The sequence below is a fragment of the Salvelinus fontinalis genome, chromosome 5, assembly GCF_029448725.1.
Source record: "Salvelinus fontinalis isolate EN_2023a chromosome 5, ASM2944872v1, whole genome shotgun sequence".
NCBI classification, from domain to species: domain Eukaryota; kingdom Metazoa; phylum Chordata; class Actinopteri; order Salmoniformes; family Salmonidae; genus Salvelinus; species Salvelinus fontinalis.
Window position 1 is genome coordinate 13,577,273 of NC_074669.1, and position 24,029 is coordinate 13,601,301.

At 41.9% G+C, this 24,029-nt stretch overlaps 2 protein-coding genes and 1 long non-coding RNA gene across 5 annotated transcripts in view; 2 read left to right on the forward strand and 1 right to left on the reverse strand.

The window, feature by feature from the left end:
• The window catches only part of LOC129855155 (single-stranded DNA-binding protein 3-like), a 150,842-nt gene extending 139,627 nt beyond the window's left edge, over window positions 1-11,215 (forward strand). The window contains exons 10-18 of one of the 2 annotated variants that reach the window (XM_055922529.1): window positions 3,465-3,529; window positions 3,749-3,794; window positions 3,915-3,950; window positions 5,518-5,572; window positions 6,819-6,889; window positions 7,039-7,117; window positions 7,612-7,640; window positions 7,847-7,948; window positions 8,502-11,215. In XM_055922529.1, the coding sequence (XP_055778504.1) occupies window positions 3,465-3,529; window positions 3,749-3,794; window positions 3,915-3,950; window positions 5,518-5,572; window positions 6,819-6,889; window positions 7,039-7,117; window positions 7,612-7,640; window positions 7,847-7,948; window positions 8,502-8,663 (645 nt within the window). In that variant the 3' untranslated portion in view covers window positions 8,664-11,215. Of the gene's footprint in view, window positions 1-3,464; window positions 3,530-3,748; window positions 3,795-3,914; window positions 3,951-5,517; window positions 5,573-6,818; window positions 6,890-7,038; window positions 7,118-7,611; window positions 7,641-7,846; window positions 7,949-8,321 lie in introns of both variants that reach the window. The other variant, XM_055922530.1, reaches the window with a different exon arrangement.
• LOC129855157 (uncharacterized) lies at window positions 2,392-3,146 on the reverse strand. Its single transcript, XR_008759428.1, has 2 exons — window positions 2,948-3,146; window positions 2,392-2,433 (listed from the first exon to the last, which is right to left on the reverse strand). It is a non-coding gene; the product is annotated as an uncharacterized LOC129855157 (long non-coding RNA).
• Window positions 11,216-14,437: 3,222 nt separating the features above from the next.
• LOC129855158 (peptidyl-prolyl cis-trans isomerase FKBP8-like) lies at window positions 14,438-23,294 on the forward strand. Of its 2 annotated transcripts, none has more exons than XM_055922532.1 (9): window positions 14,438-14,533; window positions 16,505-16,763; window positions 16,866-17,035; window positions 17,238-17,326; window positions 18,117-18,337; window positions 18,425-18,597; window positions 18,693-18,770; window positions 21,935-22,075; window positions 22,230-23,294. In XM_055922532.1, the coding sequence occupies exons 2-9, from the start codon at window positions 16,517-16,519 to the stop codon at window positions 22,314-22,316; spliced, it is 1,206 nt and encodes a 401-aa protein (XP_055778507.1). In that variant the 5' UTR covers window positions 14,438-14,533; window positions 16,505-16,516; the 3' UTR covers window positions 22,317-23,294. The 2 variants fall into 2 exon arrangements, with proteins under 2 accessions (XP_055778507.1, XP_055778506.1); XM_055922531.1 differs by having other exon boundaries at window positions 14,440-14,567.
• The last annotated feature ends 735 nt before the right edge of the window (window positions 23,295-24,029 follow it).

Consider the following 24,029-nt stretch of genomic DNA (forward strand, 5'->3'; position numbering starts at 1 on the left):
TGCCCCTGTTCAAACAATGTTCAATGAAACTGTCTCTGAGGTACACTGGAAGCTTGCTAAGAAGCCTGTCCACGTGGGAGCCACATTTCAGCTCGTTCCCATCTTCTCCTTCAACAGATTGGAGCATTGAGGTCAGGGATTGGACAGCCAGGGAGAACTCTTGGAAGGCAGCATGGTCTCCCATTTTAATTGGAGACGTGTTCAGGATGTTGTTTAGTTCATTCTGGACTAACTGGCGTGGCTCACCATATCTCGCCTTCAGGGCCTGGAGAGCTGCAGTGTATGGTGTTGCGGAGTGCATAAAAGATTGGGCCAGCCTGTATGCACTAGGAAACCGCAAATGATCCATTAGTACTTGGTATTTGTAGCGTTCTGAGAGATGACTGTGAATACCCAGTAGGCTCTCCAATGCCATTTCCAAAAGGACAAATTCACTCTCCTTTCCGCTCTCAAAGTATGGCAGTTTGGGTCTGGGAATTCCATAGGCTGAGGCTACTAGAAGTTTCATAATATTGGCTCCCTCTTCTGGTTGCGTGAAAGATGAACCCGGGACTTCTGATGAGCCCACTGTGACCTCATTGGGCCGGTCCCCTACTGTCCCAGACCCTCCATTGGTGGCAGACGGAATTGGGTGAGAGCCCTTCCACCTGATGTTTGAGGACTGGCCTGGCCCTGGACGAGAGGAACGATTTGCCGTGGTTGGTAATTGGCGGAAAGGCGAAGGAGTGATGCTTTGTCCACATGGAGGAATGCTAACTTCTGTCACTGGCCTAGAGGACGTTGGTGGAGCGGCCTGTCCCCCGTGCTCCGTGTTGGCTGTTGACCCCGGAGCCTCCGGGGACTGTGTGCCATGCTGTACCAGAGGAGCAGATTGGGAAAGAAAGGCAGACAGGTCAGGTCCATGTGGAGGGGTGGTCAGGTCAACTCCCTGTTCGTTCCTCTCCAGGAAGGATGAGACCATCCGTGCCTCCTCCAATTCCCTTCTGGCTTGACGGTGCCGTCGCTGTTGTGCCAGGTCCTTGGCAATGAATTCCCGTTCCTGTAGAGCACTACGGGCCTGCACATCCAATAGATGACATCGTTCATCAGCCTGTCGTTCCTCCTCAATCTGACGCTCAATTTCCTCCAAAGCTAATAGTTTCATCCTCTCTTGTAGGACAGCGGTCTGTGAATTGCTGAGGGCTAGTGAATGGCGGCTGCCATGGCCACTTCCAAAGGGGTATCCACTGGTCGAACTCCCACTCCGTCTAGAGTGCCTCGACGATTTCCCTTTAGTTAAGGAGTGAGCGGAGCCTGCCTCAGGAAGCTGGTTGACCTGTGCTGTGGGAGTCACCTCCATGGGTTCTTCCTGTAGACCACTTGCCTGCTCCAACGCAGTTTCCGGTGCTTGGCTCAGAGGAGATGGTTGATGGCTGAAACGTACAGTTGATCCATCATCACCTTGAGCTCTAGTGGGCTTGCCCTTTGATGTCGAAATCTCGACCACATAATCCTTAAGATAACCAGGTGCTTGCCTGGTTCTTCTAGTGCTTGGATTTCTTTAGCCATTTAGCATTTATTTGTGGTTATAATTTCTCCTTAAGCTTTTCTAGTACTATTCCCCTCCAAGAGCACCTGTGGTTGTTTTGGAATACCTGAATCGCTCTTGCTACTTTTTTCCCCCCAGCTATTTTGCTTTGTCTCAAAGCGAGCCCGACATCGTACCCCTCAAGTAGCACCCCTCTCCTTGTTAATTAAGTATAAATCCACAGTCTAGTTTCCAATCACCAAGTCAGTTTGAGCGTCATGTGCCCCGCTGCCCTTCTCCCTGCCCTTCTCCCTGCCCTTCTCCCTGCCCTTCTCCCTGCCCTTCTCCCTGCCCTTCTCTCTGCCCTTCTCCCTGCCCTTCTCCTTCACCTTCTCCATGCCCCTCCCTCCCCTTCTCTCTGCCCTTCTCCCTCACCTTCTTCATGCCCCTCCCTGCCCTTCTCCATGCCCCTCCCTGCCCTTCTCCCTGCCCTTCTGCCTGCCCTTCTCCCTGCCTCTCCCTGCCCCTCCCTACCATTCTCTCTGCCCTTCTGCCCTTCTCCCTCCCCTTCTCCCTGCCTCTCCCTGCCCCTCCCAGCTATTGTGTAACTTTGGCAGACAACAATTCAGCAGCTTGTGCGACATCTGCTCGACCAGTGTAATCATCTGCTGAACAAAACTCTACCTCTGAATGGAGCTACTCTGTGTCCTGCTCCACGCTACTGTCCTGCCAAGCCCCCACTGTGCAGCCATCACAACACACACACACACTGAAAGATTAGTGGAATCTATGTGGGTAGCTGGACAGGTAGGATGACTGACAGTGAAGGTGGACAGGTGGTCACGTGTCAGGTGACAGAAGAATGGATGAGACTGAGGCAGGAATTCCTTTAACCATAAAGTGGTATATTTACTGAGTAGTCTGTGCTGCATAACAAAGGAAACAAAATAACACGTATCCAATCAAATTCATAATCACAAAGATCAAATCATAACAATCATTCATTATTAACATAATTAGGGAATTCATGAATCCAGTTAATTAAGAAGTCAATAGTAATCACCTGTGAGTCATTTAGGCTCTTAACTATTTCACATAAATCATGAAATAAATACAAACAGTGAATGGTCATTCAATCTATAATCTCCTTTAGTTGATATCAAAGTCGATCAGTTAGCAAACAATGACATTTCTCATTTCATCCTTTCAATTGGTCTTCATGTGTACATGGAATTAATTTAATTACATATTAAACATATCGATTGCATAATTGGCCTATGAGGATCCGTATGATCATTTACAATTCACATTACACAATATGTTTGAAGCGTGCACTCCTAGCCGCGCTCCGCGATAACAACTATAAACAATAACTGATAGCCCACTCTCCCACTCGCAACAGATAGTTCAGATGAAAGGTAACAGAGTCGGTGGACTTACGTGGATTCATGGACGCACAGAACTTCTGGAGCAGACGGAGTTAAGGAAGAGAAAGCAGCGAGATCAGGCGATGCCGTTTTCCTCCTTTTATGTGGATGAGATCTGTCGGTCATTGCCACCTGACCTAATTAAAGCGCTCTGGCCCAGCTGAGTAAGTGGCCATGAATTAAAGGATTATTCCACCAACTCCATGGGCCTTTTCTACACACACACACACACACACACACACACACACACACACACACACACACACACACACACACACACACACACACACACACACACACACACACACACACACACACACACACACACACACACACACACACACACACACACTCCACATATTTTGACACACATGCCCCTGTTATGATTATATACGCACATTTCTGATCAGGATCAAGTCATTAAAAAACGGGCATCTGTCTTAAACACAACAACTGAGAATGTGATCCCTGGCATGTATTGTCCTCACTAGTACCAAGGGTTGATGCGGTGTGTTCCTCTCTCTGTGTAGAACTATGGTGGTGGAATGAGGCCTCCTCCCAACTCGATGGGGCCAGGAATGCCAGGGATGAACATGTGAGCACAGTCATTCTCCAAAGGCATTTAATCACCTCCATCTACTTACCATGATATTTTTTGTCCAAATATCTGAAGTACGATTGGATTTGCTATTAATAGCACTGATAGGATGTAAGAATATTTGACAAATAACAATTTGAGCAAATACAAGCTCTAATTTGTTCCGCAGTGAGCCTCTCTCACACAGCCTCTTTTCCTCCCCTCTCTCTGTCTCAGGGGTCCTGGAGGTCGAGGTCCCTGGCCCAATCCCAACGCAAACTCAGTAAGTGATTCTCACTCACCGTCTCACTCACTCCAATGCCTCATTGATTTTAGAGACGTTTCTTTGTTGTGAAAGTCATGAGTCTACTGATTGTTTCCCCTTTCTATTCTCTTTCTGTAGATAGCCTATTCCTCATCATCTCCGGGCAACTATGTGGTAAGTCTCAAGCCAAAACACTGGTTAGTATTGTTAGCCATAGCTGACATCTGACTGGCATGCTACTGTATACAGTGCGTTGAGAATGTTTTCACAGCCCTTGACTTTTTCCACATTTTGTTGTGTTACAGCCTGAATTTAAAACCGATTTCAATTGAGATTGTGTGTCACTGGCTTCACACAATACCCCATGATGTCAATGTGGGATTATGTTTTTCATAGAAAATGAAAGCAGAAATGTACCCCTTTGTTATGGCAATCCTAAATAAGTTCAGGAGTAAGTATGTGTTTAACAAGTCACATAATAAGCTGCATGGACTCACACTGTGTGCAATAATAATGTTTAACATGATTTTTGAAGGACTACTGTACCTAATTTCTGTACCCCACATATACAATTATCTGTAAGGTCCCTCAGTCCAGCAGTGAATTTCAAACACGGATTCAACCAAAGACCAGGACGGTTTTCCAATGCCTCGCAAAGAATGGTGCCTATTGGTAGATGGGTAAAGAAATGACATTGAATATCCCTTTGAGCATGGAGAAGTTATTAGTTATACTTTGAATGGTGTATCAATACACCCAGTCACTACAAAAATACAGGTGTCCTTCCTAACTCAGTTGCCAGAGAGGAAAGAAACCGCTCAGAGTTCAGTTGGCTGTGATAGGAGAAAAATGAGGATGGATCAACAACATTGTAGTTACTCCACAATACTAAGCTAAATGATAGGGTGAAAAGAAGGAAGCCTGTACAGAATAAAAATATTCCAAAACATGCATCCTGTTTGCAATAAGGCAGTAAAGTAAAACTGCCAAAAATGTGACAAAGAAAGTAACTTTATGTCCTGAATGCAAACGGTAATGTTTGGAGCATATCCAACACAACACATCACTGAGTACCACTCTTCATATTTTCAAGCATGGTGGTGGCAGCATCATGTTTTGGGTATGCTTGTCATCGACAAGGACTAGGGTTAGGAGTTTTTTAGGATAAAAATAAACTGAATAGAGCTTATAAATTCACCTTTCAGCAGGACAATAACCTAAAACACAAGGCCAAATATACACTGGAGTTGCTTACCAAGACAATATTGACTGTTCCTGAGTGGCCTAGTTGCAGTTTTGACTTAAATCAGCTTGAAAATCTATGGCAAGACTTGAAAATGCCTGTCTAGCAATGCTCAACAACCAACTTGACAGAGCTTAAATATTTTTTTAAAGAAGAATGCAATTATTTTCTAATCCAGGTGTGCAAAGTTCAGAGACGTACCCAGTAAGACTCACTGCTGTAATCACTGTCAAAGGTGATTCTAATATGTATTGACTCAAGGGGTTTTAATACTTAAATAATCAACATATAATAGTGTTTTATTTTTCATAAATATTTGTATTTTGTGTAGATCATTGACAAAAAAATCACAATTAAATTAATTTTAATCTCACCTTGTAACCCCATAAAATTTGGAAAAAGTTGAAGGGTGTAAATATATTCTGAAGGCACTGTATGTCTAGATGTTTTGGAAATATCTTTCCTCTAAATCTCTCTCTCCTCTCATCTTTCTCCCAGGGTCCTCCAGGGGGCGGAGGCCCACCAGGAACTCCCATCATGCCTAGCCCAGGAGGTACGTATCACTTATGTCTCCATATCACTCCTCAATCTATTTAAGCTGGTTGTTTCATTCACCATTCTGCTGTCAGTCACACTTGGTGACTTTGTTAACCTAATGATTTTTATCTTAAGTAATCTTAGCTTGTTATGTGGATAGCTACATACTGGACGTGTATAAATTGGCAGACTACCAAACTGCGATCATCTGTTGTTCTCACCGATGCTGCATCAGTCTGATGTTCCTGTTGACAGTACTGTCAGAACACACCGCTCTGGACAAACATCCTGTGGATGTGCTGTTTTTGTTGGGATGTGGAGAGGTTTCTTTTTGTGTCCACTATTTATTATTTACATACACCTCTATTGTGATGTGTTGCCTGGGCAACATGTGCACAGCACCTTCTCACATGTCTTTCCACTGCAGTCGCCAAGACCCCCCCCCCTTCCCCACACACACATACACCCAGTCACGGCTGCACATACTACATCCATGACCAGAACCAGGCGACAAATCCCACACTCCTTACCTCTTTCTGTTTATTTTTCTCTTCTCCCGTTCTCTTGCCCTCTTTTTCGCTGGCTCCCCCTTGCTCTCCCTCTTTTTCCCTCTCTCTTTCACAATTTTGCTATTCCTTTATTTTTTTATGTTCATCTATCTCCTACTCTGACCACACTACAATGTCGGATCAAGGTCACTTCAATTCTCATATTCTATTCAGGATGGAAACACAATGAGAGCAGCATGATGTGCTGGTCCTGTTTACTTCCCACTGGCTCTGTAGTCATCAGGATTTAACCCCAAGTTCATGGGAACATGAGATTTGAAAAGTGTGAGACATTAGACATTGGGTAGATTAATTATAACCGGCATGTTTAGGTGTGAATCATTGTGATGTTTTGGTGGTTTTGTAGTGTTCAATCTCAAGGCTGTCCATTCATGTGGGAGAAGGCAATACAGTACTGTGTAGTTCTGCTCAAATATGATTATTTTGTTATTTTTATTTAACCTGTATTTAACTAGGCAAGTCAGTTAAGAACAAATTCTTATTTACAATGACGGCTATTACTGGCCAAACCCGGACGACGCTGGGCCAATTGTGCGCCACCCTATGTGACTCGCAATCACGGCCGGTTGTGATCTAACCAGGATGTCTGTAGTGATGCCTCGAGCACTGAGATGCAGTGCCTTAGACGGCTGCGCCACTTGGGAGCCCTAAATATACTGTAGGCTGGACTAACTGTTGTTTCCTTTTCACCAGACTCCACAAATTCCAGTGAAAACATCTACACAATGATGAATCCTATTGGCCCTGGTGGTAACAGGCCTAATGTAAGTAGGCTCTTTGTTTTTCATGGGGTTCCTGTTTTCAAATGAGAGTGGCAATGATTATGCAATTTGAGATGATAATGACAAACATCATTAAGTTGTAACTCTGTTTTTTGTGGGTTTTTTTTTTTTTTTTTTTTTTTTTTTTACAGTTCACAATGGGGCCGGGCCCTGATGGCCCAATGGGTGGAATGGGAAGCATGGAGCCACACCATATGAACGGATCGCTAGGTGAGTTTTAATAGCAGCTATCAGCTGATCAATATGTTGATATTCTTCTCATCTGTCAGCAGCACGTAAAACTGTTACCTGGAATTTATTCAATCATTCTGACAAACATGAACATTTACATTTCTGAAACTTTTATATAAATATTAGGCAGTAATTTAGAATTACTGTACAATAGTAATGTGGTCATCCGGCTTGAATTGTTGAAATCCGGTAGCTGAGTTCCTTGAGAAGTAGCGCTTTCCTAGTGTGACTGTACCCCCTTGTGGACACTAGAAGGATCGTTTCTTTCATAATTATATGGGCAGCAAGCAGGCACATTGATTCTGTAGGAAGGTGAGACATGAAGCCAATGAAGTTGGGTCTCATCTGTATTTGAAACAAATAGCTTAATTAAAGCATATGACCTGTGATCCCCTGCCAGAGGAGCAGTTGATCATAGCTTTATATTGATGAGCTTTTCTCTCATGTCAATGTCTCTCTCTTGTTGTTTTCAGGCTCTGGTGACATGGATGGGTTGCCAAAGGTGAGACTTTAAAGACTCCACACCAGATAAACTTGCATTCATTTCAATGCAGACCCATCAGCTAAAGTTTATCGAAGGCAGTTCTAATACTGATGACTTGGTTTGGACCCAAAGCAGGCATTCATTAAATAATGGCACTTTATAATGAAACATCCAGTCACTAGAAATGGCAAGCCTAAATTTTGATTTCTTACTTCTTGGTGTAGAATTCTCCCAACAACATGGCAGTCATGAACAACCCTCCGGGAACTCCGCGGGATGATGGGGAGATGGCAGGGAACTTTTTAAACCCATTCCAAAGTGAAAGTGTGAGTACTTTACAGCACTACAGTCCTTCTCTTCACTAACCCGCAACCATCAGGAAGCGTGCTTCTGTGACGAAATTCTCATCTCACTGCTGACTTGATTCCTTTATCCTAAACACTTTCCCTTCAGGCTTTACCTTACTTTGTCGAAATTAGATTTGTTTTATAATGTCAACATAGAAAATATGTATAATTCTTACCTGGCTGTCTTATATAAACTTGTTATGCATGATAACAAACTTATACATTGACAGAATCATAATTACATTGAGTGGAGTTTCTCATTGCTTGCATCTTGAATTTTGTAGCATCATATAACACTGTAATCTAGCATTGGCTCATCTATTTCCCCCCTTCCCTTCTTCTCTCTTTGCAGTATTCACCCAACATGACGATGAGTGTGTGATTTTATTTTTTATTTTATTTTATTTCTTTTTTATCTCTCCCCCTTTCCCTCCCACCCCGCTGCATCTTGCGTTGCCCTCTCCTCTCCTCCCTTCTCCCTCCCCCTACTCTCCCTCCTCCTCCCCCCTGGATGGCATGCTGTGTTTCGCAGCCCCCTGGGATGTCACTGGATCGCAGGATTCCCATCAAGGCCACCCATCCCAGTGTTTGCAAAGTGGGGGTTCAGGGCAGGAAACAGTCTCAGAGCCACAGGAAGAACCAACTCAGTGATTCTTCCTGCCTGCCTGGCTTCCTCACAGGCCCAGGACAGTGAGAATGAGGGACTCTGTCTGTCTGGCTGTCTGCAGGAACTCCCCTCAGCAACAGGCCTTTCAGCATCAAGGCTGGTGGCTCCACTCTACTCAATCATTTTATTCTTATTCTATCGAAATGTTGTTTTTGCATGCAGCAGTTGAGTGAGAGGTTCAAAGCTCACCCTCATTCAATTCCTGTGTCCTTTTGTTGAAATGAAAAGCTGAACTGGTGATATATTAGGGCAAGAACAGTTTTCATGACATGTTTGTATTTTATTAATAATATTATTGTTATAATTTTCATAATTGATATTGCTATAATGTTGTAGTTTTGATTTCCTGTTAATGGCACATTGTATCTCAACAACATCAACAACAGAATGAGCACACACTCAAAAAATGCACAATGACACTTCTGTTTACATGATTTTAGGTATTGGATGTTTCTTGTTTGTTTTATTTGTCTCAACCACCTACGCATACCTCTGTCTTCTGTTCTTCGCAGAATTTGTGGCCAATGTCTTTTACTACCAAAAAATAATGGTAGAAAAATGTAAACACTCAAGCAGGGTGTGATAGGAATACAAGGATAGCTGTTTGAAATCGCTCTTATCTAAGAATTATCCTTCCTAAAACTCCCATCCATCCATCCATCCATCCATCCATCCATGTTATTAGCATGGGAGTTCCCCAAAACGTCTGAATATGAAAATGGTGGCGATCTCAGAAACGTTTTTATCTTTTGGTCTGTCAATCTACATGTCTGGTCACACGCACCCCTCCCAAAATGTAATGTCATAATATATGTATTTCTACAGGCTTGTTACTGTGCAAGGAGGGACTGATCGAATGTAATTTGGACAGTTGCTCCTAATTCTACTTTCAGTTCAGGTGGCTTGGAACAATAATGTTTCTGTCTTGCGACCAGTGTCCTTCCTATTCAGTAAAGAGAAAGGGTTTTTAGACCCTCTATGCTCTTCTATGGCTTTGCTCTTGCCTGTAAATACAACATATTGAGCTTGTATTGTGCTTGTTTATTTGTTGTTTTGATATACAACTTGAGAATCCTGAAAGTGGTTCCTTCTCCATTGATTTCACTGTTACCCTGCATACAAACTCAAGGCTCAATGTTATTTTACTGATCTGATCCCGTGAAACAGGCCCCTTGCTACTGGTTTCCATGTTGTCTTTGGTGTACAAACCTCTAGCTGCTTCCTTCCAGTTAGGGTTGACCTCACAGATCCTTATGATCCGGTGTCTGACCCCTCTCACATGCAACCATAGTTTAGCGAGGGGCAAAAGGCGTCCGCATGCTTCCCAGCTGAAACAGTTCGATTGAGTTTGTGCATATATTATGACATTTTGTAAAAAAAATTAAAAAAAATAGAGAAATAGTGCACCAAACATCTTAGTTAGATGTAAAATTGCACGACTAAGATCTCGTCGGCAAAAACATAAAACTTATTGACAGATTTTTTGAGTTATCTAAGATGAATTCTTACTATTTTGAGGAAGTGAATACTGGCTACAGCGTCTCAAAATGGACAAACCTTACTATTGCTGCAAAGGTATTTTTGTTATATAGTATGAGATCACACTCGTTCGGTTTGGCTAGCCGAGTTCCACTAGGTGCCAGCCGAACTGAAGCATGCTGATGCCTTAACACCACAGAGCTCCCATCCACCAGTTCCCTCAGTGGGTCTAGGCCTATCCATGGGCTGTTAGATCCTGTGTTTGGGGTGGCTGTAGCACCACTGGTGATGGGAGTGTGAAATGACTGGAGTGACTACACGGTGGGGCTTCACTATCCAGCTACAAATTAGGAGTGCTCTACAGAACATAGAGTACCTTTTAGTCTACCTGCTCACCTCAAATACATACTTTGAGAAATTAGACAATTCTTCCTGGTTGGACTGAATTGTGAGTCAAACTATTTCTTTTATTCTAGTTTATTTTTTTGATATTGTTTGAATTTCTATGAAGTGTATTTAAGATGATTATTTTTTTAAAGCCCATAGAATCTGCACACCTAAGGAAATACTTTGCCTAAGGCTGTTCCTCAAACTTTCATATGAAATGGTTATTAATCCAAGGGGTTCGTCTCTCTAGCGGAGACGTGCTGTGCTTTTTTGAAAAAAAGTAATTTATCAACAAGTTACATATTTTTGTTCTTATTTAAAATCATTCTGGCCTCTGTCTGTGATTGGTCTTTTGCCAGTGACCTTGCTATAGTGTTGGCAGATCCGGTATGGAGTAGCTTGGATTCGGAGCTAAACAGATTCAGAGCTAAACAGGTCCGTCTTCTGGGTAGGTTGTCTTGAGGAATGACTCGCTCCAGTGTTCCTCTAGCAGACTGACTGGCACACAGCCCTCTGTCCCGCACCCGCCCCCTACAGCCCCATCCTCACTCTTGAGCCCTCCTTTCCTTTAATTTCCTTTTTGTAAATACTGTATAATGCATTTTGATATCATTGACATGTTTTGATATGTCAGTCACTACCAATGAATACAGCTTAAAGTAAATTATAAGTGAACTGTCCATGTTTTCATAATAAAGAGACGATGTGCTTGACATTTGATTTAAGTTGGCTAAAACAAAATTGTGGTAAAAATTAAATATGTATGTACATTTACTTGAACATGTGAACATGCAGTAACTGCACCCTAAACACTATTGTTTCTGGTCAGTATACATGTAGGAAATGTGAAAACAATCTACAATTAATTTAGCTGTAAGGACAGAGAGAGGTGAAGGGGATGTCTGATGTCATTGATACAGTTTATTCTTGGAACTATAGCCTCCTCACTCTGTCCTTGACCCCTGTTGCCAATGGAAATAATCTCAAATTAGTTCTAAGAATGGTTATTGCCTACTCAAAGGCCATCGTCTCGTTAACATGCGACCACATATTACAGTTTTTAATATGAAGGATTTTTATCAATTTAAGACAAACTTTTAAAAGGAAAAAATACTAAAGGAACCTAATTTTAAATTTAAAGACTAGATAAAAGTAATACTTACGGGGGAAAACTGTGTCCTTGCTATTACTCCTGATGAAATAGCGTTGTAAAGATTGATGCTCACTGATCCTCTCTCAGTCCTCTGTGTAATACAATTGTTGGCCATCTCTGTACTTATATTGTGATATATAATAATGTAACATTAGAAAGATTTGGGGGGGGGGGGGGGGGGGGGGATCGAAGAGGAAGGAAAAAAATATTATCCTGTATCGTTCATTGTCCTTTCTGACGACTTGGCAGTATTCTATATGAAGCAGTCTGTCTCTTGGGTTTGCTTTGTATTTCATGGTAGGATAGTTCAGATCTTGTCTTAGGGACTTAGGTGTCTTGTGTAGGTAATAAAGATGTCCTTTGTATGTTTCTTTATATTGTAAAGTTTCTTTAGACTGAAAGAATAACAGATTTGCTTATCAAAAGAAACGACTGCATCAATAATAAATGTAATTTGATTTTTCCCAATTGTTTGAGTCTTCTGTGCACCTCTTTGATCTTCAGCTAAAAAAGAGAGTATGATCTCCCAAAGTATTTATATCCCATTATCTCAAAGCCTGTGAGACAACTTAACTTACTAAATTATAAATGTGTGGTTTGAGCATATTTCAATGCATTTGACAACCCTATAAATGCATTAGTTTACTTAATGTGTTTGAACTACAGGTACAGTTGAAGTCGGAAGTTTACATACACCTTAGCCAAATACATTTAAACTCAGTTTTTCAAAATTCCTGACATTTAATCCTAGTACAAATTCCCTGTCTTAGGTTAGTTAGGATCACCACTTTATTTTAAGTATGTGACATGTCAGAATAATAGAGAGAACGATTTATTTCATCACATTCCCAGTGGGTCAGAAGTTTACATATACTCAATTAGTATTTTGTAGCATTGCCTTTAAATTGTTTAACTTGAGTCAAACGTTTCGGGTAGCCTTCCACGAGCTTCCCACAATAAGTTGTGTGAATTTTGGCCCATTCCTTCTGACAGAGCTGGTGTAACTGAGTCAGGTTTGTAGGCCTCCTTGCTCGCACACGCTTTTTCAGCTCTGCCCACAAATGTTCTATAGGATTGAGGTCAGAGCTTTGTGATGGTCACTCCAATACCTTGACTTTGTTGTCCTTAAGCCATTTTGCCACAACTTTGGAAGTATGCTTGGGGTCATTGTCCATTTGGAAGACCCATTTGCGACCAAGCTTTAACTTCCTGACTGATGTCTTGAGATGTTGCTTCAATATATCCACAATTTTCCTTTCTCATGATGCCATCTATTTTGTGAAGTGCACCAGTTCCTCCTGCAGCAAAGCACCCCCACAACATGATGCTGCCACCCCCGTGCTTCACGGTTGGGATGGTGTTCTTCGGCTTGCAAGCCTCCCCCTTTTTCCTTCGAACATAACGATAGTCATTATGGCCAAACAGTTCTATTTTTGTTTCATCAGACCAGAGGACACCAAAAAGTACGATCTTTGTCCCCATGTGCAGTTGCAAACCGTAGTCTGGCTTTTTTTATGGCGGATTCAGGTTATGTCGATATAGGACATGTTTTACTGTGGATATAGAAACTTTTGTACCGGTTTCCTCCAGCATCTTCAAGAGGTCCTTTGCTGTTGTTCTGGGATTGATTTGCACTTTTCGCACCAAACTCCATTAATCTCTAGGAGACAGAACGCGTCTCCTTCTTGAGCATTATGACGGCTGCGTGGTCCCATGGTGTTTATACTTGTGTACTATTGTTTGTACAGATGAACGTGGTACCTTCAGGTGTTTGGAAATTGCTCCCAAGGATGAACCAGACTTGTGGAGGTCTACAAAAAAATGTCTGAGGTCTTGGCTGATTTCTTTTGATTTTCCCATGATGTCAAGCAAAGAGGCACTGAGTTTGAAGGTAGGCGTTGAAATACATCCACAGGTACAACTCCAATTGTCTCAAATTATGTCAGTTATCCTATCAGAAGCTTCTAAAGCCATGACATAGTTTTCTGGAATATTCCAAGCTGTTTAAAGGCACAGTCAGTGTATGTAAACTTCTGACCAACTGGAATTGTAATACAGGGAATTATAAGTGAAATAATCTGTCTGTAAACAATTGTTGGAAAAATTACTTGTGTCATGCACAAAGTAGATGTCCTAACCGACTTGCCAAAACCATAGTTTGTTAACCAGAAATTTGTGGAGTGGTTGAAAGACGAGTTTTAATGACTCCAACCTAAGTGTATGTAAACTTCCGACTTCAACTGCATGTTTGAACCAATGATTTATATATACACTAGATTACTATAGGGGGCGCTGTTTTGAAGTCACTGTGCTTCCATCTTTATCACTCCACCACGTTGTAAAAATATTTCTGAAGCCATAGAAATATGTCTATTAATGTCGATATTCGTTTTTGCCACGATTATTCTTTTAAATTATGTGAGTTTAACATAAACATGTAATAATATATATATATATTTTTTTTTAAGTATAATTTTTAGAGATGACTAATGTAATGCCCGCACTATAACAACAACAATTCTTAAATACATGTATTTTAGTCCTTGAAACATTTAATTGAAAAACTGCAGAATTCCATTCATTCCTCTGGAGGACTGCTCCTACTGGGGAGTGCCAATATGGCATACTGGCTGCTTCAAACACTCTCAAGGGCCAATACATATATTTAGCAATCCAGTGTGTGTATACATTATTGGTTTGAACAGTCAGGTCATTTGTTTGACTGTCATTGGGATCTACCAATCGTGTGATTGAAATAAATATTATAAGCCAATAGAAATACAGGAAAGATGTCAGGCCAAGGTGAACAGGAAGAGCCTGCTGAATTGACTGAAGGATCAAGCCAAGCTATCATCACAAACTCTTCTTCAATCAAGCGGTCAGTCTATTAACCAAGCATATAATATTTTAAGGTAACGTGCAATTTAATTGATTCCTTGTTGTCATTTTGTTTTTCATGTTCATTTGAACGAAGCTACAGTAAGTCAATTTGTATAAGATAAAGAAACCGACTAGCTAAATACTGTAGCTAAAGTAGTCTCTCAACAAGAAACTTCTTATAAAGTTCTCGAAACACCCACTGAAATCCTGTACATTCGTATCACCAAAATTATAAAAAATAATCTGAACAGTTAGCTAAGTAAGATAGCTAGCTAGCTGTAGTAGTTACCAATAGTTAATGCACAGTGCTAGTTAGCTACATTGCTTGCTAGCTAACGCACTAATTAGCTAGCTAGCTAGCTGTCTGTTTTCTGTCGTTTCTCGCAATCAAATCATGCTTTATTTATACATTGGATTTCAGACATGGAATGCAACGTGATGTGCTTTACAGAAAAACTATTATTAAAAAAATTGAAAATAAAAGCTGAAATATTTACTACACAACAGACATGAGAGAAAACACGAACTGAATAATTAAAAAGCACCCTTATGAAAAGCAAAGCTAAAAATATGTTTTAAGATCTCTTAAATATGTCCACAGTTTTGGCCCCCCCTCATGTTCTCTGGCAGGCTGTTCAAGAGGCTGAGGGCATAGTAACTAAAGGCTGCGCCTCGGTCCTAGGCTTTGTGATAGTTTAAAGGCCAGTGCCAGAGGACCTGATTGACCTACTGGGTACATAACTTAAAATCATGTCTAACATGTATTTGGTTGCACAGTTGTGGATTGATTTAAAACCAATAGAATAATCTTTAAAGTATTTCTAAAGCTCACAGGCATCCAGTGCAGAGACCTTAAAACCGGTGTAATGTGTGCTCTCCGTCTGGTCTTGGTCAGTACCCGTGTTGCAACATTCTGTATGTTTTGCGGTTGACCAATGGCTTTCCTGGGCAGAAGAGAGTATTACAGTAGTCAAGCCTGCTTGTAATAAAGGATTTTAGCTCCACGGATAAATTATTTGTGATTTAAATAATCGGATGGCTCACTTCCTCCAGCTAAATCAAGACAAACCCGAGGCACTTATTGTTGGAGCCAAAGCAGAGAGAGAATCTAGCCACACATTTTAATTAATGGGCAATAAAGATTAAACACCAGGTAAAAAACCTTGGTGTTATTTTAGATCCTGGACTCAATTTCAAGTTATCATCTACGTAGCATTGAAAATCAATGCTGTGCTTTCTCATAACGCTGCCAAGGGGTAACATATTTAACTGAACAGTACCGGACCCAAAATCGAACTTTGTGGAAAGCCACGTGATATGTATTTTCTTTGCATTATGTTCACCAAGGGTGACGACACTCTCGACCGGTTAAATAGGACCTAAACCAATTTAGAACTGGACCGGCGAGACCAACTCACCTCTCCAGTCTGTCCAGAAGGACATCATGGTCAGTGTCGAATGCACCACTTAAATCCAAGAATCCAAGGACAGGGAGCTGTTTGGCGTCTGTGTTGGCTCTAAGATCATTTACCACTTTAACTAAGGCTGTGCAGTGGTGGGCACAAAAACCCGATTGGAATTTTTCTAAAATACAGTTGGCAGTTAATTCGTTTAGCTGTTTAAACACCAATTTCTCCAGATTTTTGCTTAAGAATGGAAGGTTGGAGATTGGCTGAAGAATCTAGATTACTTTTCTTCAGAAGGGGTTTCACCATAGCAGTTTTTAGTGCAGTGGGATCTAGCTAGCTCATGGTATCTAGCTAACGTTACCAGACCCAGAATCATGGATGAATCTGGCCAAACCACAGCAACCCATTATTTCCAAACAAGCTGCACGGTATGATGCCAGAGAGAGTGTGTGTGTGTGTGTGTGTATAGCCAATAACACCCCTTAATTAGCAGCACAATTTATCCTGCTAACCAAATTACCCCTGTTTATTTTCATCTGTATTTCTAAATCGCATTGAAGGCATATCAACAGATGACTGACAAAGAGGAGGTGAAGGGTGCCGGGGATAACCCAGAGATGGTTCTCTCAGGGAGGAAGTCAGGGAAAGCCTCGCTGCTGGACAGTGGGGAAGACTTTGAGATGCTGGATGATGACATTGATGACAACCCTCCTCCTTTGGAAGATGCTGGGGGTGGGAAGAAGACTAAAACAGAGGTGCCTGCAGCGGACCAAGACACTGGCACTTCAGCTCCACTAGACGAATGGATGGATATACTAGGTAACAAAATTACTTTTTTCTATTTTTAGGTCAAAGAGAAAGGAACATCACTGGGTGACCGTCATCACCATTTGACATATATTCTCACGTATCTATTTGCAGGTAATGGCCAGCTAAAGAAGAAAGTCCTGCAGGCAGGGAATGGGCCAGACAGCAGGCCCACAAAAGGCCAGAATGTCGTGATTCACCTGAAGACTTCACTGGCTGATGGGACTCTTATAGAAGAGCAACCTGAGCTCTCTTTCACTTTGGGAGATGGTGATGTCATCCAGGTACATTCTACTCAGTATTTTAAGTGAAGGCAAATCCGATCTGATTGCATACAAGGTAGTGATGTTAGTAGATCTCAGAAGTGTAAATGGATGAAATGTGTATTTCAAGTTCAGTGTCGAGTTTATATTCACCAGCAATGCATCCAAACCAAGATGGTGAGAAGTGTAGTGATCAGGCTTTAAGTCTGTTGTGCTCTTGCAGGCTCTGGATCTCACAGTGCAGCTCATGGAAATGAGGGAGAAGGCCCTTGTCCAAGCCAATGCTAAATATGCATATGGTTCCTTGGGGAGGTATGGAGGATTTCTTAATCTTGCTGGTTCTGTGGTTTCACTTGCATGTCTTGTTACCCAAACAAGCTACTTATTCTGAGATTGTAATTTCCTATAAAGATAACTCTGAAATTCTCCCTATGCTTCATGAAGTTGGAGTAGATATCATGAACTTGTGCCTCATATGGTTCTTTGTAGCTGCACCTTTTAATGGGAGCAAAGCTAAACACCTCAGCCCTCTTTCTTTCTCAGAAAGAGCAGTGAGTGAAATGGTGCATACCACCCTGCATCCTGCATGCTTGCTTCTGAAGCTCAGCAGGTTTAGTCCTGAATGGGAGACCAGATGCTGCTGGAAGTGGTGTTGGAGGGCCAGTAGGAGGCACCCTTTCCTCTGGTCTAAAAAAAAATATCCCAATGCCCCAGTGCAGTGATTGGGAACATTGCCCTGTGTAGGGTGCCGTTTTTCAGGTGGGACGTTACACGGGTGTCCTGAATCTCTGTGGTCACTAAAGATCCCATGGCACTTATCGTAAGAGTAGTGGTGTTAACCCTGGTGTCCTGGCTAAATTCCCAATCTGGTCCTCATACCATCACGGTCCCCATAATCATCCGCAGCTTCCAATTGGCTCATTCATCCCCCCCCTCTCCCCTGTAACTATTCCCCAGGTCGTTGCTGTAAATGATAATGTGTTCTCAGTCAACTTACCTGATAAAATACATTTTAAAATATCTAGAGCTCAGTGCTTATAGTACACGTCCTGACTTTGCTCTCTGATTGTGTGCTCCGTGCCCTGGCCTTCACCGCTGGCAGTCTTGTCCCTGAGGTGCCTCCCAATGCGGAGTTGGCCCTGGAGGTCCAGCTGCTTGATGCCACTGAGGCCCCCGACCTTGAGCTCCTGTCCCCCCAGGAGAGGATCGCCCTGGCTGGGCAGAAGAGGGAGAGGGGAAATGTCTACTACCAGAGAGCGGACTATGCCTTCGCAGTTAACTCTTATGGCATCGCCCTGCAGATCACGGAGTCCAGCTCTAAAGGTGACAGATGTGTTTTTTGCAAAAGCACTGTTTTTAGATGGGGCTGGACTCCCTGTAGCTTACTGTTGCTGTGTGTGTCTGTTTCAGTGGACATTAGCCCGGAGGAAGAGGAGGAGCTGATGGACGTGAAGGTGAAGTGTCTAAACAACATGGCAGCTGCCCAGCTCAAGTTGGATCACTATGAAGCAGCACTACGGTCCTGCGTTTCGGTACTGGCCCACCAGCCAGACAACATAAAAGCCCTATTCCGCAAAGGCAAGGTAGGTCTCACACAACTGACTAGTTGTGTATGTGTAATTTGAATATGAATGTCCATCTCTGAAAGTATCACCATGGACCACATCTGTGTCTCTAGGTATTGGCCTTGCAAGGGGAATATGCTGAAGCTATAAAGATTTTGAAGAGGGCCCTGAAGTTGGAACCAAGTAACAAGGTATTGCACTCCACATTCACAAAAACATTATTTAGAAAGATGTAGAATGTAAACATATTCTCAGGACCACATGTTGTTGCAGTTTTCACTTACATCCACCAGGTGGTACCACATTCTCTAATATTGATGACCAGGGAAACCAGGTGGACTGCATACTCATTTTGGTGGATCTGAGTTTGTTGTTGTCGCTGTAAATAGGTTGGTTCCTCTGTTCCCAGGTGATATCCAAGGCATTGCTTAGACATGAGGCTCAGTGAAAGGGGCAATCTGACAGAGCGCACTACAGAGTGGGCTTCTTGGACCAGCTGCATGTTAATACTTACCACTCATGTCCAACCCTCCCCACTCTGCCGACTGTCTTTTTTTTCAGTCCTGCACACCAACCTGTGAAATCGTGCTTTCGCTGAATGTCTTTTATAAATGTCCCATACAGTGTGTTTTGTTTCTCGGGCTCTAATGTAGTGCACAAGTGTGTTTTGTGGGTGGTTAAGGATTTTCAGTGGTTCATGGGGCTCCCGAGTGGCACAGCGGTCTAAGCACTGCATCTCAGCGCTTGAGGTGTCACTACAGACACCCTGGTTCAAATCCAGGCTGTATCACACCTGCTGTGATTGGGAGTCCCATAGGGCGGCGCTCAATTGGCCCAGCGCTGTTCGGGTTTGGCTGATGTAGGCCATCATTGTAAATAAGAATTTGTTCTTAACTGACTTGCCTAGTTAAACACATTTTTATTATTATTTTTTTTATCTTCCATTAGCACTAGGCATGCTCTTGCCATCTGAACTGGGATGCCGAGTGCACCACTGACGAGTTGGTTGTATACTCTCTAAAGTGTAGCTACCCGGGCATGTTTGTGGTGGTGTTTTCGCTGACGTGTTTAAGATTAGGAGTAATAAACCATTACAGATGTAATTTCAAGGGTCTAGATTAAAAGCTTGCAGTTTTAGATTAACTAAATGTTGGTCCACTCCCTACTTATTTTTTATGGGTGTTATTGTTTTCTTTTCCGAATACATTCATTTAAGCAAACACAATTAGCTTTTATCTTCTCATTTTTTTTTTGTGAAATGGGAAAGATGACAAGAACGGCAGCAGTTATGTCATTTCTGTCTTCAAACATTACTGGTGTGTTCAGTCGTGGCCAAAAGTTTTGAGAATGTCAAAATTAATATTTGTGTCAAAGTCTGCTGCCTCAGTTTGTATGATGGCAATTTGCATACACTCCAGAATGTTATGAAGAGTGATCAGATTAATTGCAAAGTCCCTCTTTGCCATGCAAATTAATTGAATCCCCAAAAAACATTTCCACAGCTTTTCAGCCCTGCCACAAAAGGACCAGCTGACATGTTAGTGATTCTCTAGTTAACACAGGTGTGAGTGTTGACGAGGACAAGGCTGGAGATCACTCTGTCATGCTGATTGAGTTTGAATAACAGACTGGAAGCTTCAAAAGGAGGGTGGTGCTTGGAATAATTGTTCTTCCTCTGTCAACCATGGTTTCCTGCAAGGAAACACGTGCCTTCATCATTGCTTTGCACAGAAAGGGCTTCACAGGCAAGGATATTGCTGCCAGTAAGGTTGCACTTAAATCAACCATTTATTGGATCATCAAGAACTTCAAGGAGAGTGGTTCAATTGTTGTGAAGAAGGCTTCAGGGCGCTCAAGAAAGTCCAAGAAGCGTGCCCAAGAAGGACCATCTCCTAAAGTTGATTCAGCTGCAGGATCGGGGCACAACCAGTACAGAGCTTGCTCAGGAATGGCAGCAGGCAGGTGTGAGTGCATCTGCACGCACAGTGAGGTGAAGACTTTTGGAGGATGGCCTGGTGTCATTGAAGGGTAGCAAAGAAGCCACTTCTCTCCAGGAAAAACATCAGGGACAGACTGATATTCTGCAAAAGGTACAGGGATTGGACTGCTGAGGACTGGGGTAAAGTCATTTTCTCTGAATCCCCTTTCCAATTGTTTGGGGCATACGGAAAAAAGCTTGTCTGGAGAAGACAAGGTGAGCGCTACCATCAGTCCTGTGTCATGCCAACAGTAAAGCATCCTGAGACCATTCATGTGTGGGGTTGCTTCTCAGCCAAGGGAATGGGCTCGCTCACAATTTAGCCTAAGAACACAGCCATGAATAAAGAATGGTACCAACACATCCTCCCAGAGCAACTTCTCCCAACCATCCAGGAACAGTTTGGTGACAAACAATGCCTTTTCCAGCATGATCGAGCACCTTGCCATAAGGCAAAAGTGATAACTAAGTGGCTCGGGGAACAAAACATTGATATTTTGGGTCCATGGCCAGGAAACTCCCCAGACATTAATCCCATTGAGAACTTGTGGTTAATCAAGAGGCGGGTGGACAAAAACCCACAAACTCCAAGCATTGATTATGCAAGAATGGGCTGCCATCAGTCAGGATGTGGCCCAGAAGTTAATTGACAGCATGCCAGGGCGGATTGCAGAGGTCTTGAAAAAGAAGGGTCAACACTGCATATATTGACTCTTTTCATCAACTTCATGTAATTGTCAATAAAAGCCTTTGACACTTATGAAATGCTTGTAATTATACTTCAGTAAAATGCTTGTAATTATACTTCAGTATTTCATGGTAACATCTGACAAAAATATCTGAAGACACTGAGGCAGCAGACTTTGTGACAATTAATATTTGTCATTCTCAACTTTTGGCCACGACTGTACATGATCAGAAGTATTGCAACATGGGAAAGCCAAGGGGGTCCTGTAGAAACGTAATACTGTCAAGCACCCATTTAGTCTCCTCTCCCACTGCTGCTAAGAGCAGAGACTTACCCAAAGTCTCTACTTTCCTCAGTCCACAACACAGTGCCATTAAGTGGTTCCTCAGAGGCTGTATAAGACATTCTGACCAATGCTGTGAAAATGTCCTAAATTGCCAACTTACCAACCCTCCAGAGGAATGAGTCAGACTTGATATAAAGTTATGTTTTTTTTTATTAGCAAGTATATGAAATTCACAGCATCAAGGGCCAATAATCAAGCCATCTGCAGTTACCAGAACACCTGACGATTATGGTGCACAAGCCATTGGGAAAGTGTTATGGGTGAATGTGTATGATATACACATATGAGTGGGGGTAGAGTAGTACACCTGCAGATTATTCTCACACTTTGTCTCCTGGGGTAGACCATCCACGCAGAACTCTCCAAGCTGGTGAAGAAGCACTCGGAGCAGAAAGGCGCAGAGCAGGCCATGTACAAGAAGATGCTAGGCAACCCAGCCAGCGGCAGCAGCGGCATGCAGAAACACCAGGCCAAGTCGTCATGGGTGAGACCGTCCTCTCAAGAAGCTTCACCTGCTCATGTCAACAAACTGATGCTGGCATTAACACCCTATTTGATTTAAAATCAGCTGGGGATCAGAAATTTATTAATTCCAGGTGTCAACAGAAAGCCTTACATTTCTTGTATATTGTCCACAGGTTGTCAGCTGGAAATGGCTCTTCGGTGCCACTGCAGTTGCCATTGGAGGTGTCGCCTTGTCAGTTGTCATAGCTGCCAGAAATTAGATGAGACCAATACTATTCTGGTGATTGCCTGCTCCGTGCAAAATGGGACCCACATAAAGCAACTGGACATCTGGCAGTGCCTTTTGGAACTAAAAAAAACGAACAAAAAAAGGGGGAGAAATGGGTTTTGTGTCACCTCTTTAGTGTGGCTGTCCATAGGTTTCTCACACTATTCTGTCACTCCTTGGGAGAAGGATAATTTTATGTGACAAATACTATACAATCAATATTTGTATATGAAATGTTCTAAATACTTTTCAAATGTATGTACGTCCATTTGACAGACACTAATTGCTGCCAATGTCTTGCGCTCCTCTAGTAGTGATTCTAAATATGGATTGATTGAGCACTCTGAAATTATAATTCTAGGAATGATCTGTCAATTATTTAAAATTAGCTAATGTGATGTGGTCTTTTTTTTTTTATATATATGTTTTTTTTTAGCATAAGATTGTACAATTGTGTAAAAAAAAAAAAAAAATTTGTTAAAAGTTATTCTGCTCTTGTTTGTTTATTGGGTTGGTGCCAATGGTGGGGGAGTATGGGATTAATCTAGATGGTGTATTAACTGGCCCTGTGATCCACACTCAGACAGTCTTGGTCAATGAAAACTGTCACATTCCTTTTAAAACCCATGCTTTAATATATAAATAGTTATTTATTAAGTAAATGGAGTGTTTGTCACTTTTGATGATTCTGAAACCAAACTTTGAAGGGTGTACATTCTAATACCAATTTTAGGTTTGGTCACTTTGCTTGTTTTTGACAACCGTTAAATGTGAATAGTGTTTCTATTTTGAGGCTTATTTTTCTATCATTTTGTTGTCACATGAGAAATCTATTGTTTTATTTCCTACAATAGACCATATGTAAAAAGACAGAGTTAAATGTTGCAGATATTTGTTGCTTTTGTGTTTCTCACATTCTCTCATTTGTTGCTTTTGTATTTATTTCAATAAAAGTTTGTCAGCTTTGTTACTATGAGCCAAATAACCTTTAGTATTGCAACAACCCTAGGTTTATAAGCACGGATATCAATGCTGTTTCATTACAGTATTATCAGCCTTCTGGAATCTAATCTTGAAGTTGTCTTTTCACCCATACAACTGTCAACCTACCTTTGACAGGTTGGGAGTGATTCTTCGCCTCTGTTATTACAGGGCATAGTCTCCATGCCTACACAATTGTGTCAAATTGAATGCTTGCCACTGTTACTGTCTTAGTAAATGGATTGACAGCACAACAGAAGGTAGAGACCACTGTATTGTGATGCTTTTTTGTGTCCTTGATTTTGTTTATATTGTATTGTTCGACCCTCCGCTCCTTTCAACATAAACTATCTGTCTGAAGACCGATAGTCATTTACTTAGTGTTTCCTCTCATGTTCCATTTCTTTGGTACCAATGTGTTAGACTGGACATTCCCAACTCATGGATTCAGTGAGACATTGACGTCTCGTTGACGTAGTCCACTGACCTAATGTTTCCTTTTTCCTTCCTACGCACATCTCTGCTATGCTTTCCATTGGTAACCAGTGGTCAGACATGTGTCATGTTTTAATGATTCATATTTTCACCTCAGTGCTTCATTATATTGAAGTAAAGAAATAGTTTATGATAAATCCTCCCGATAAATTTGACGAACTTATTTGTCGCGCATAAATGTTATTTTTATATAATATATTATTTAGTATGTTTCAATGTATTATTAACT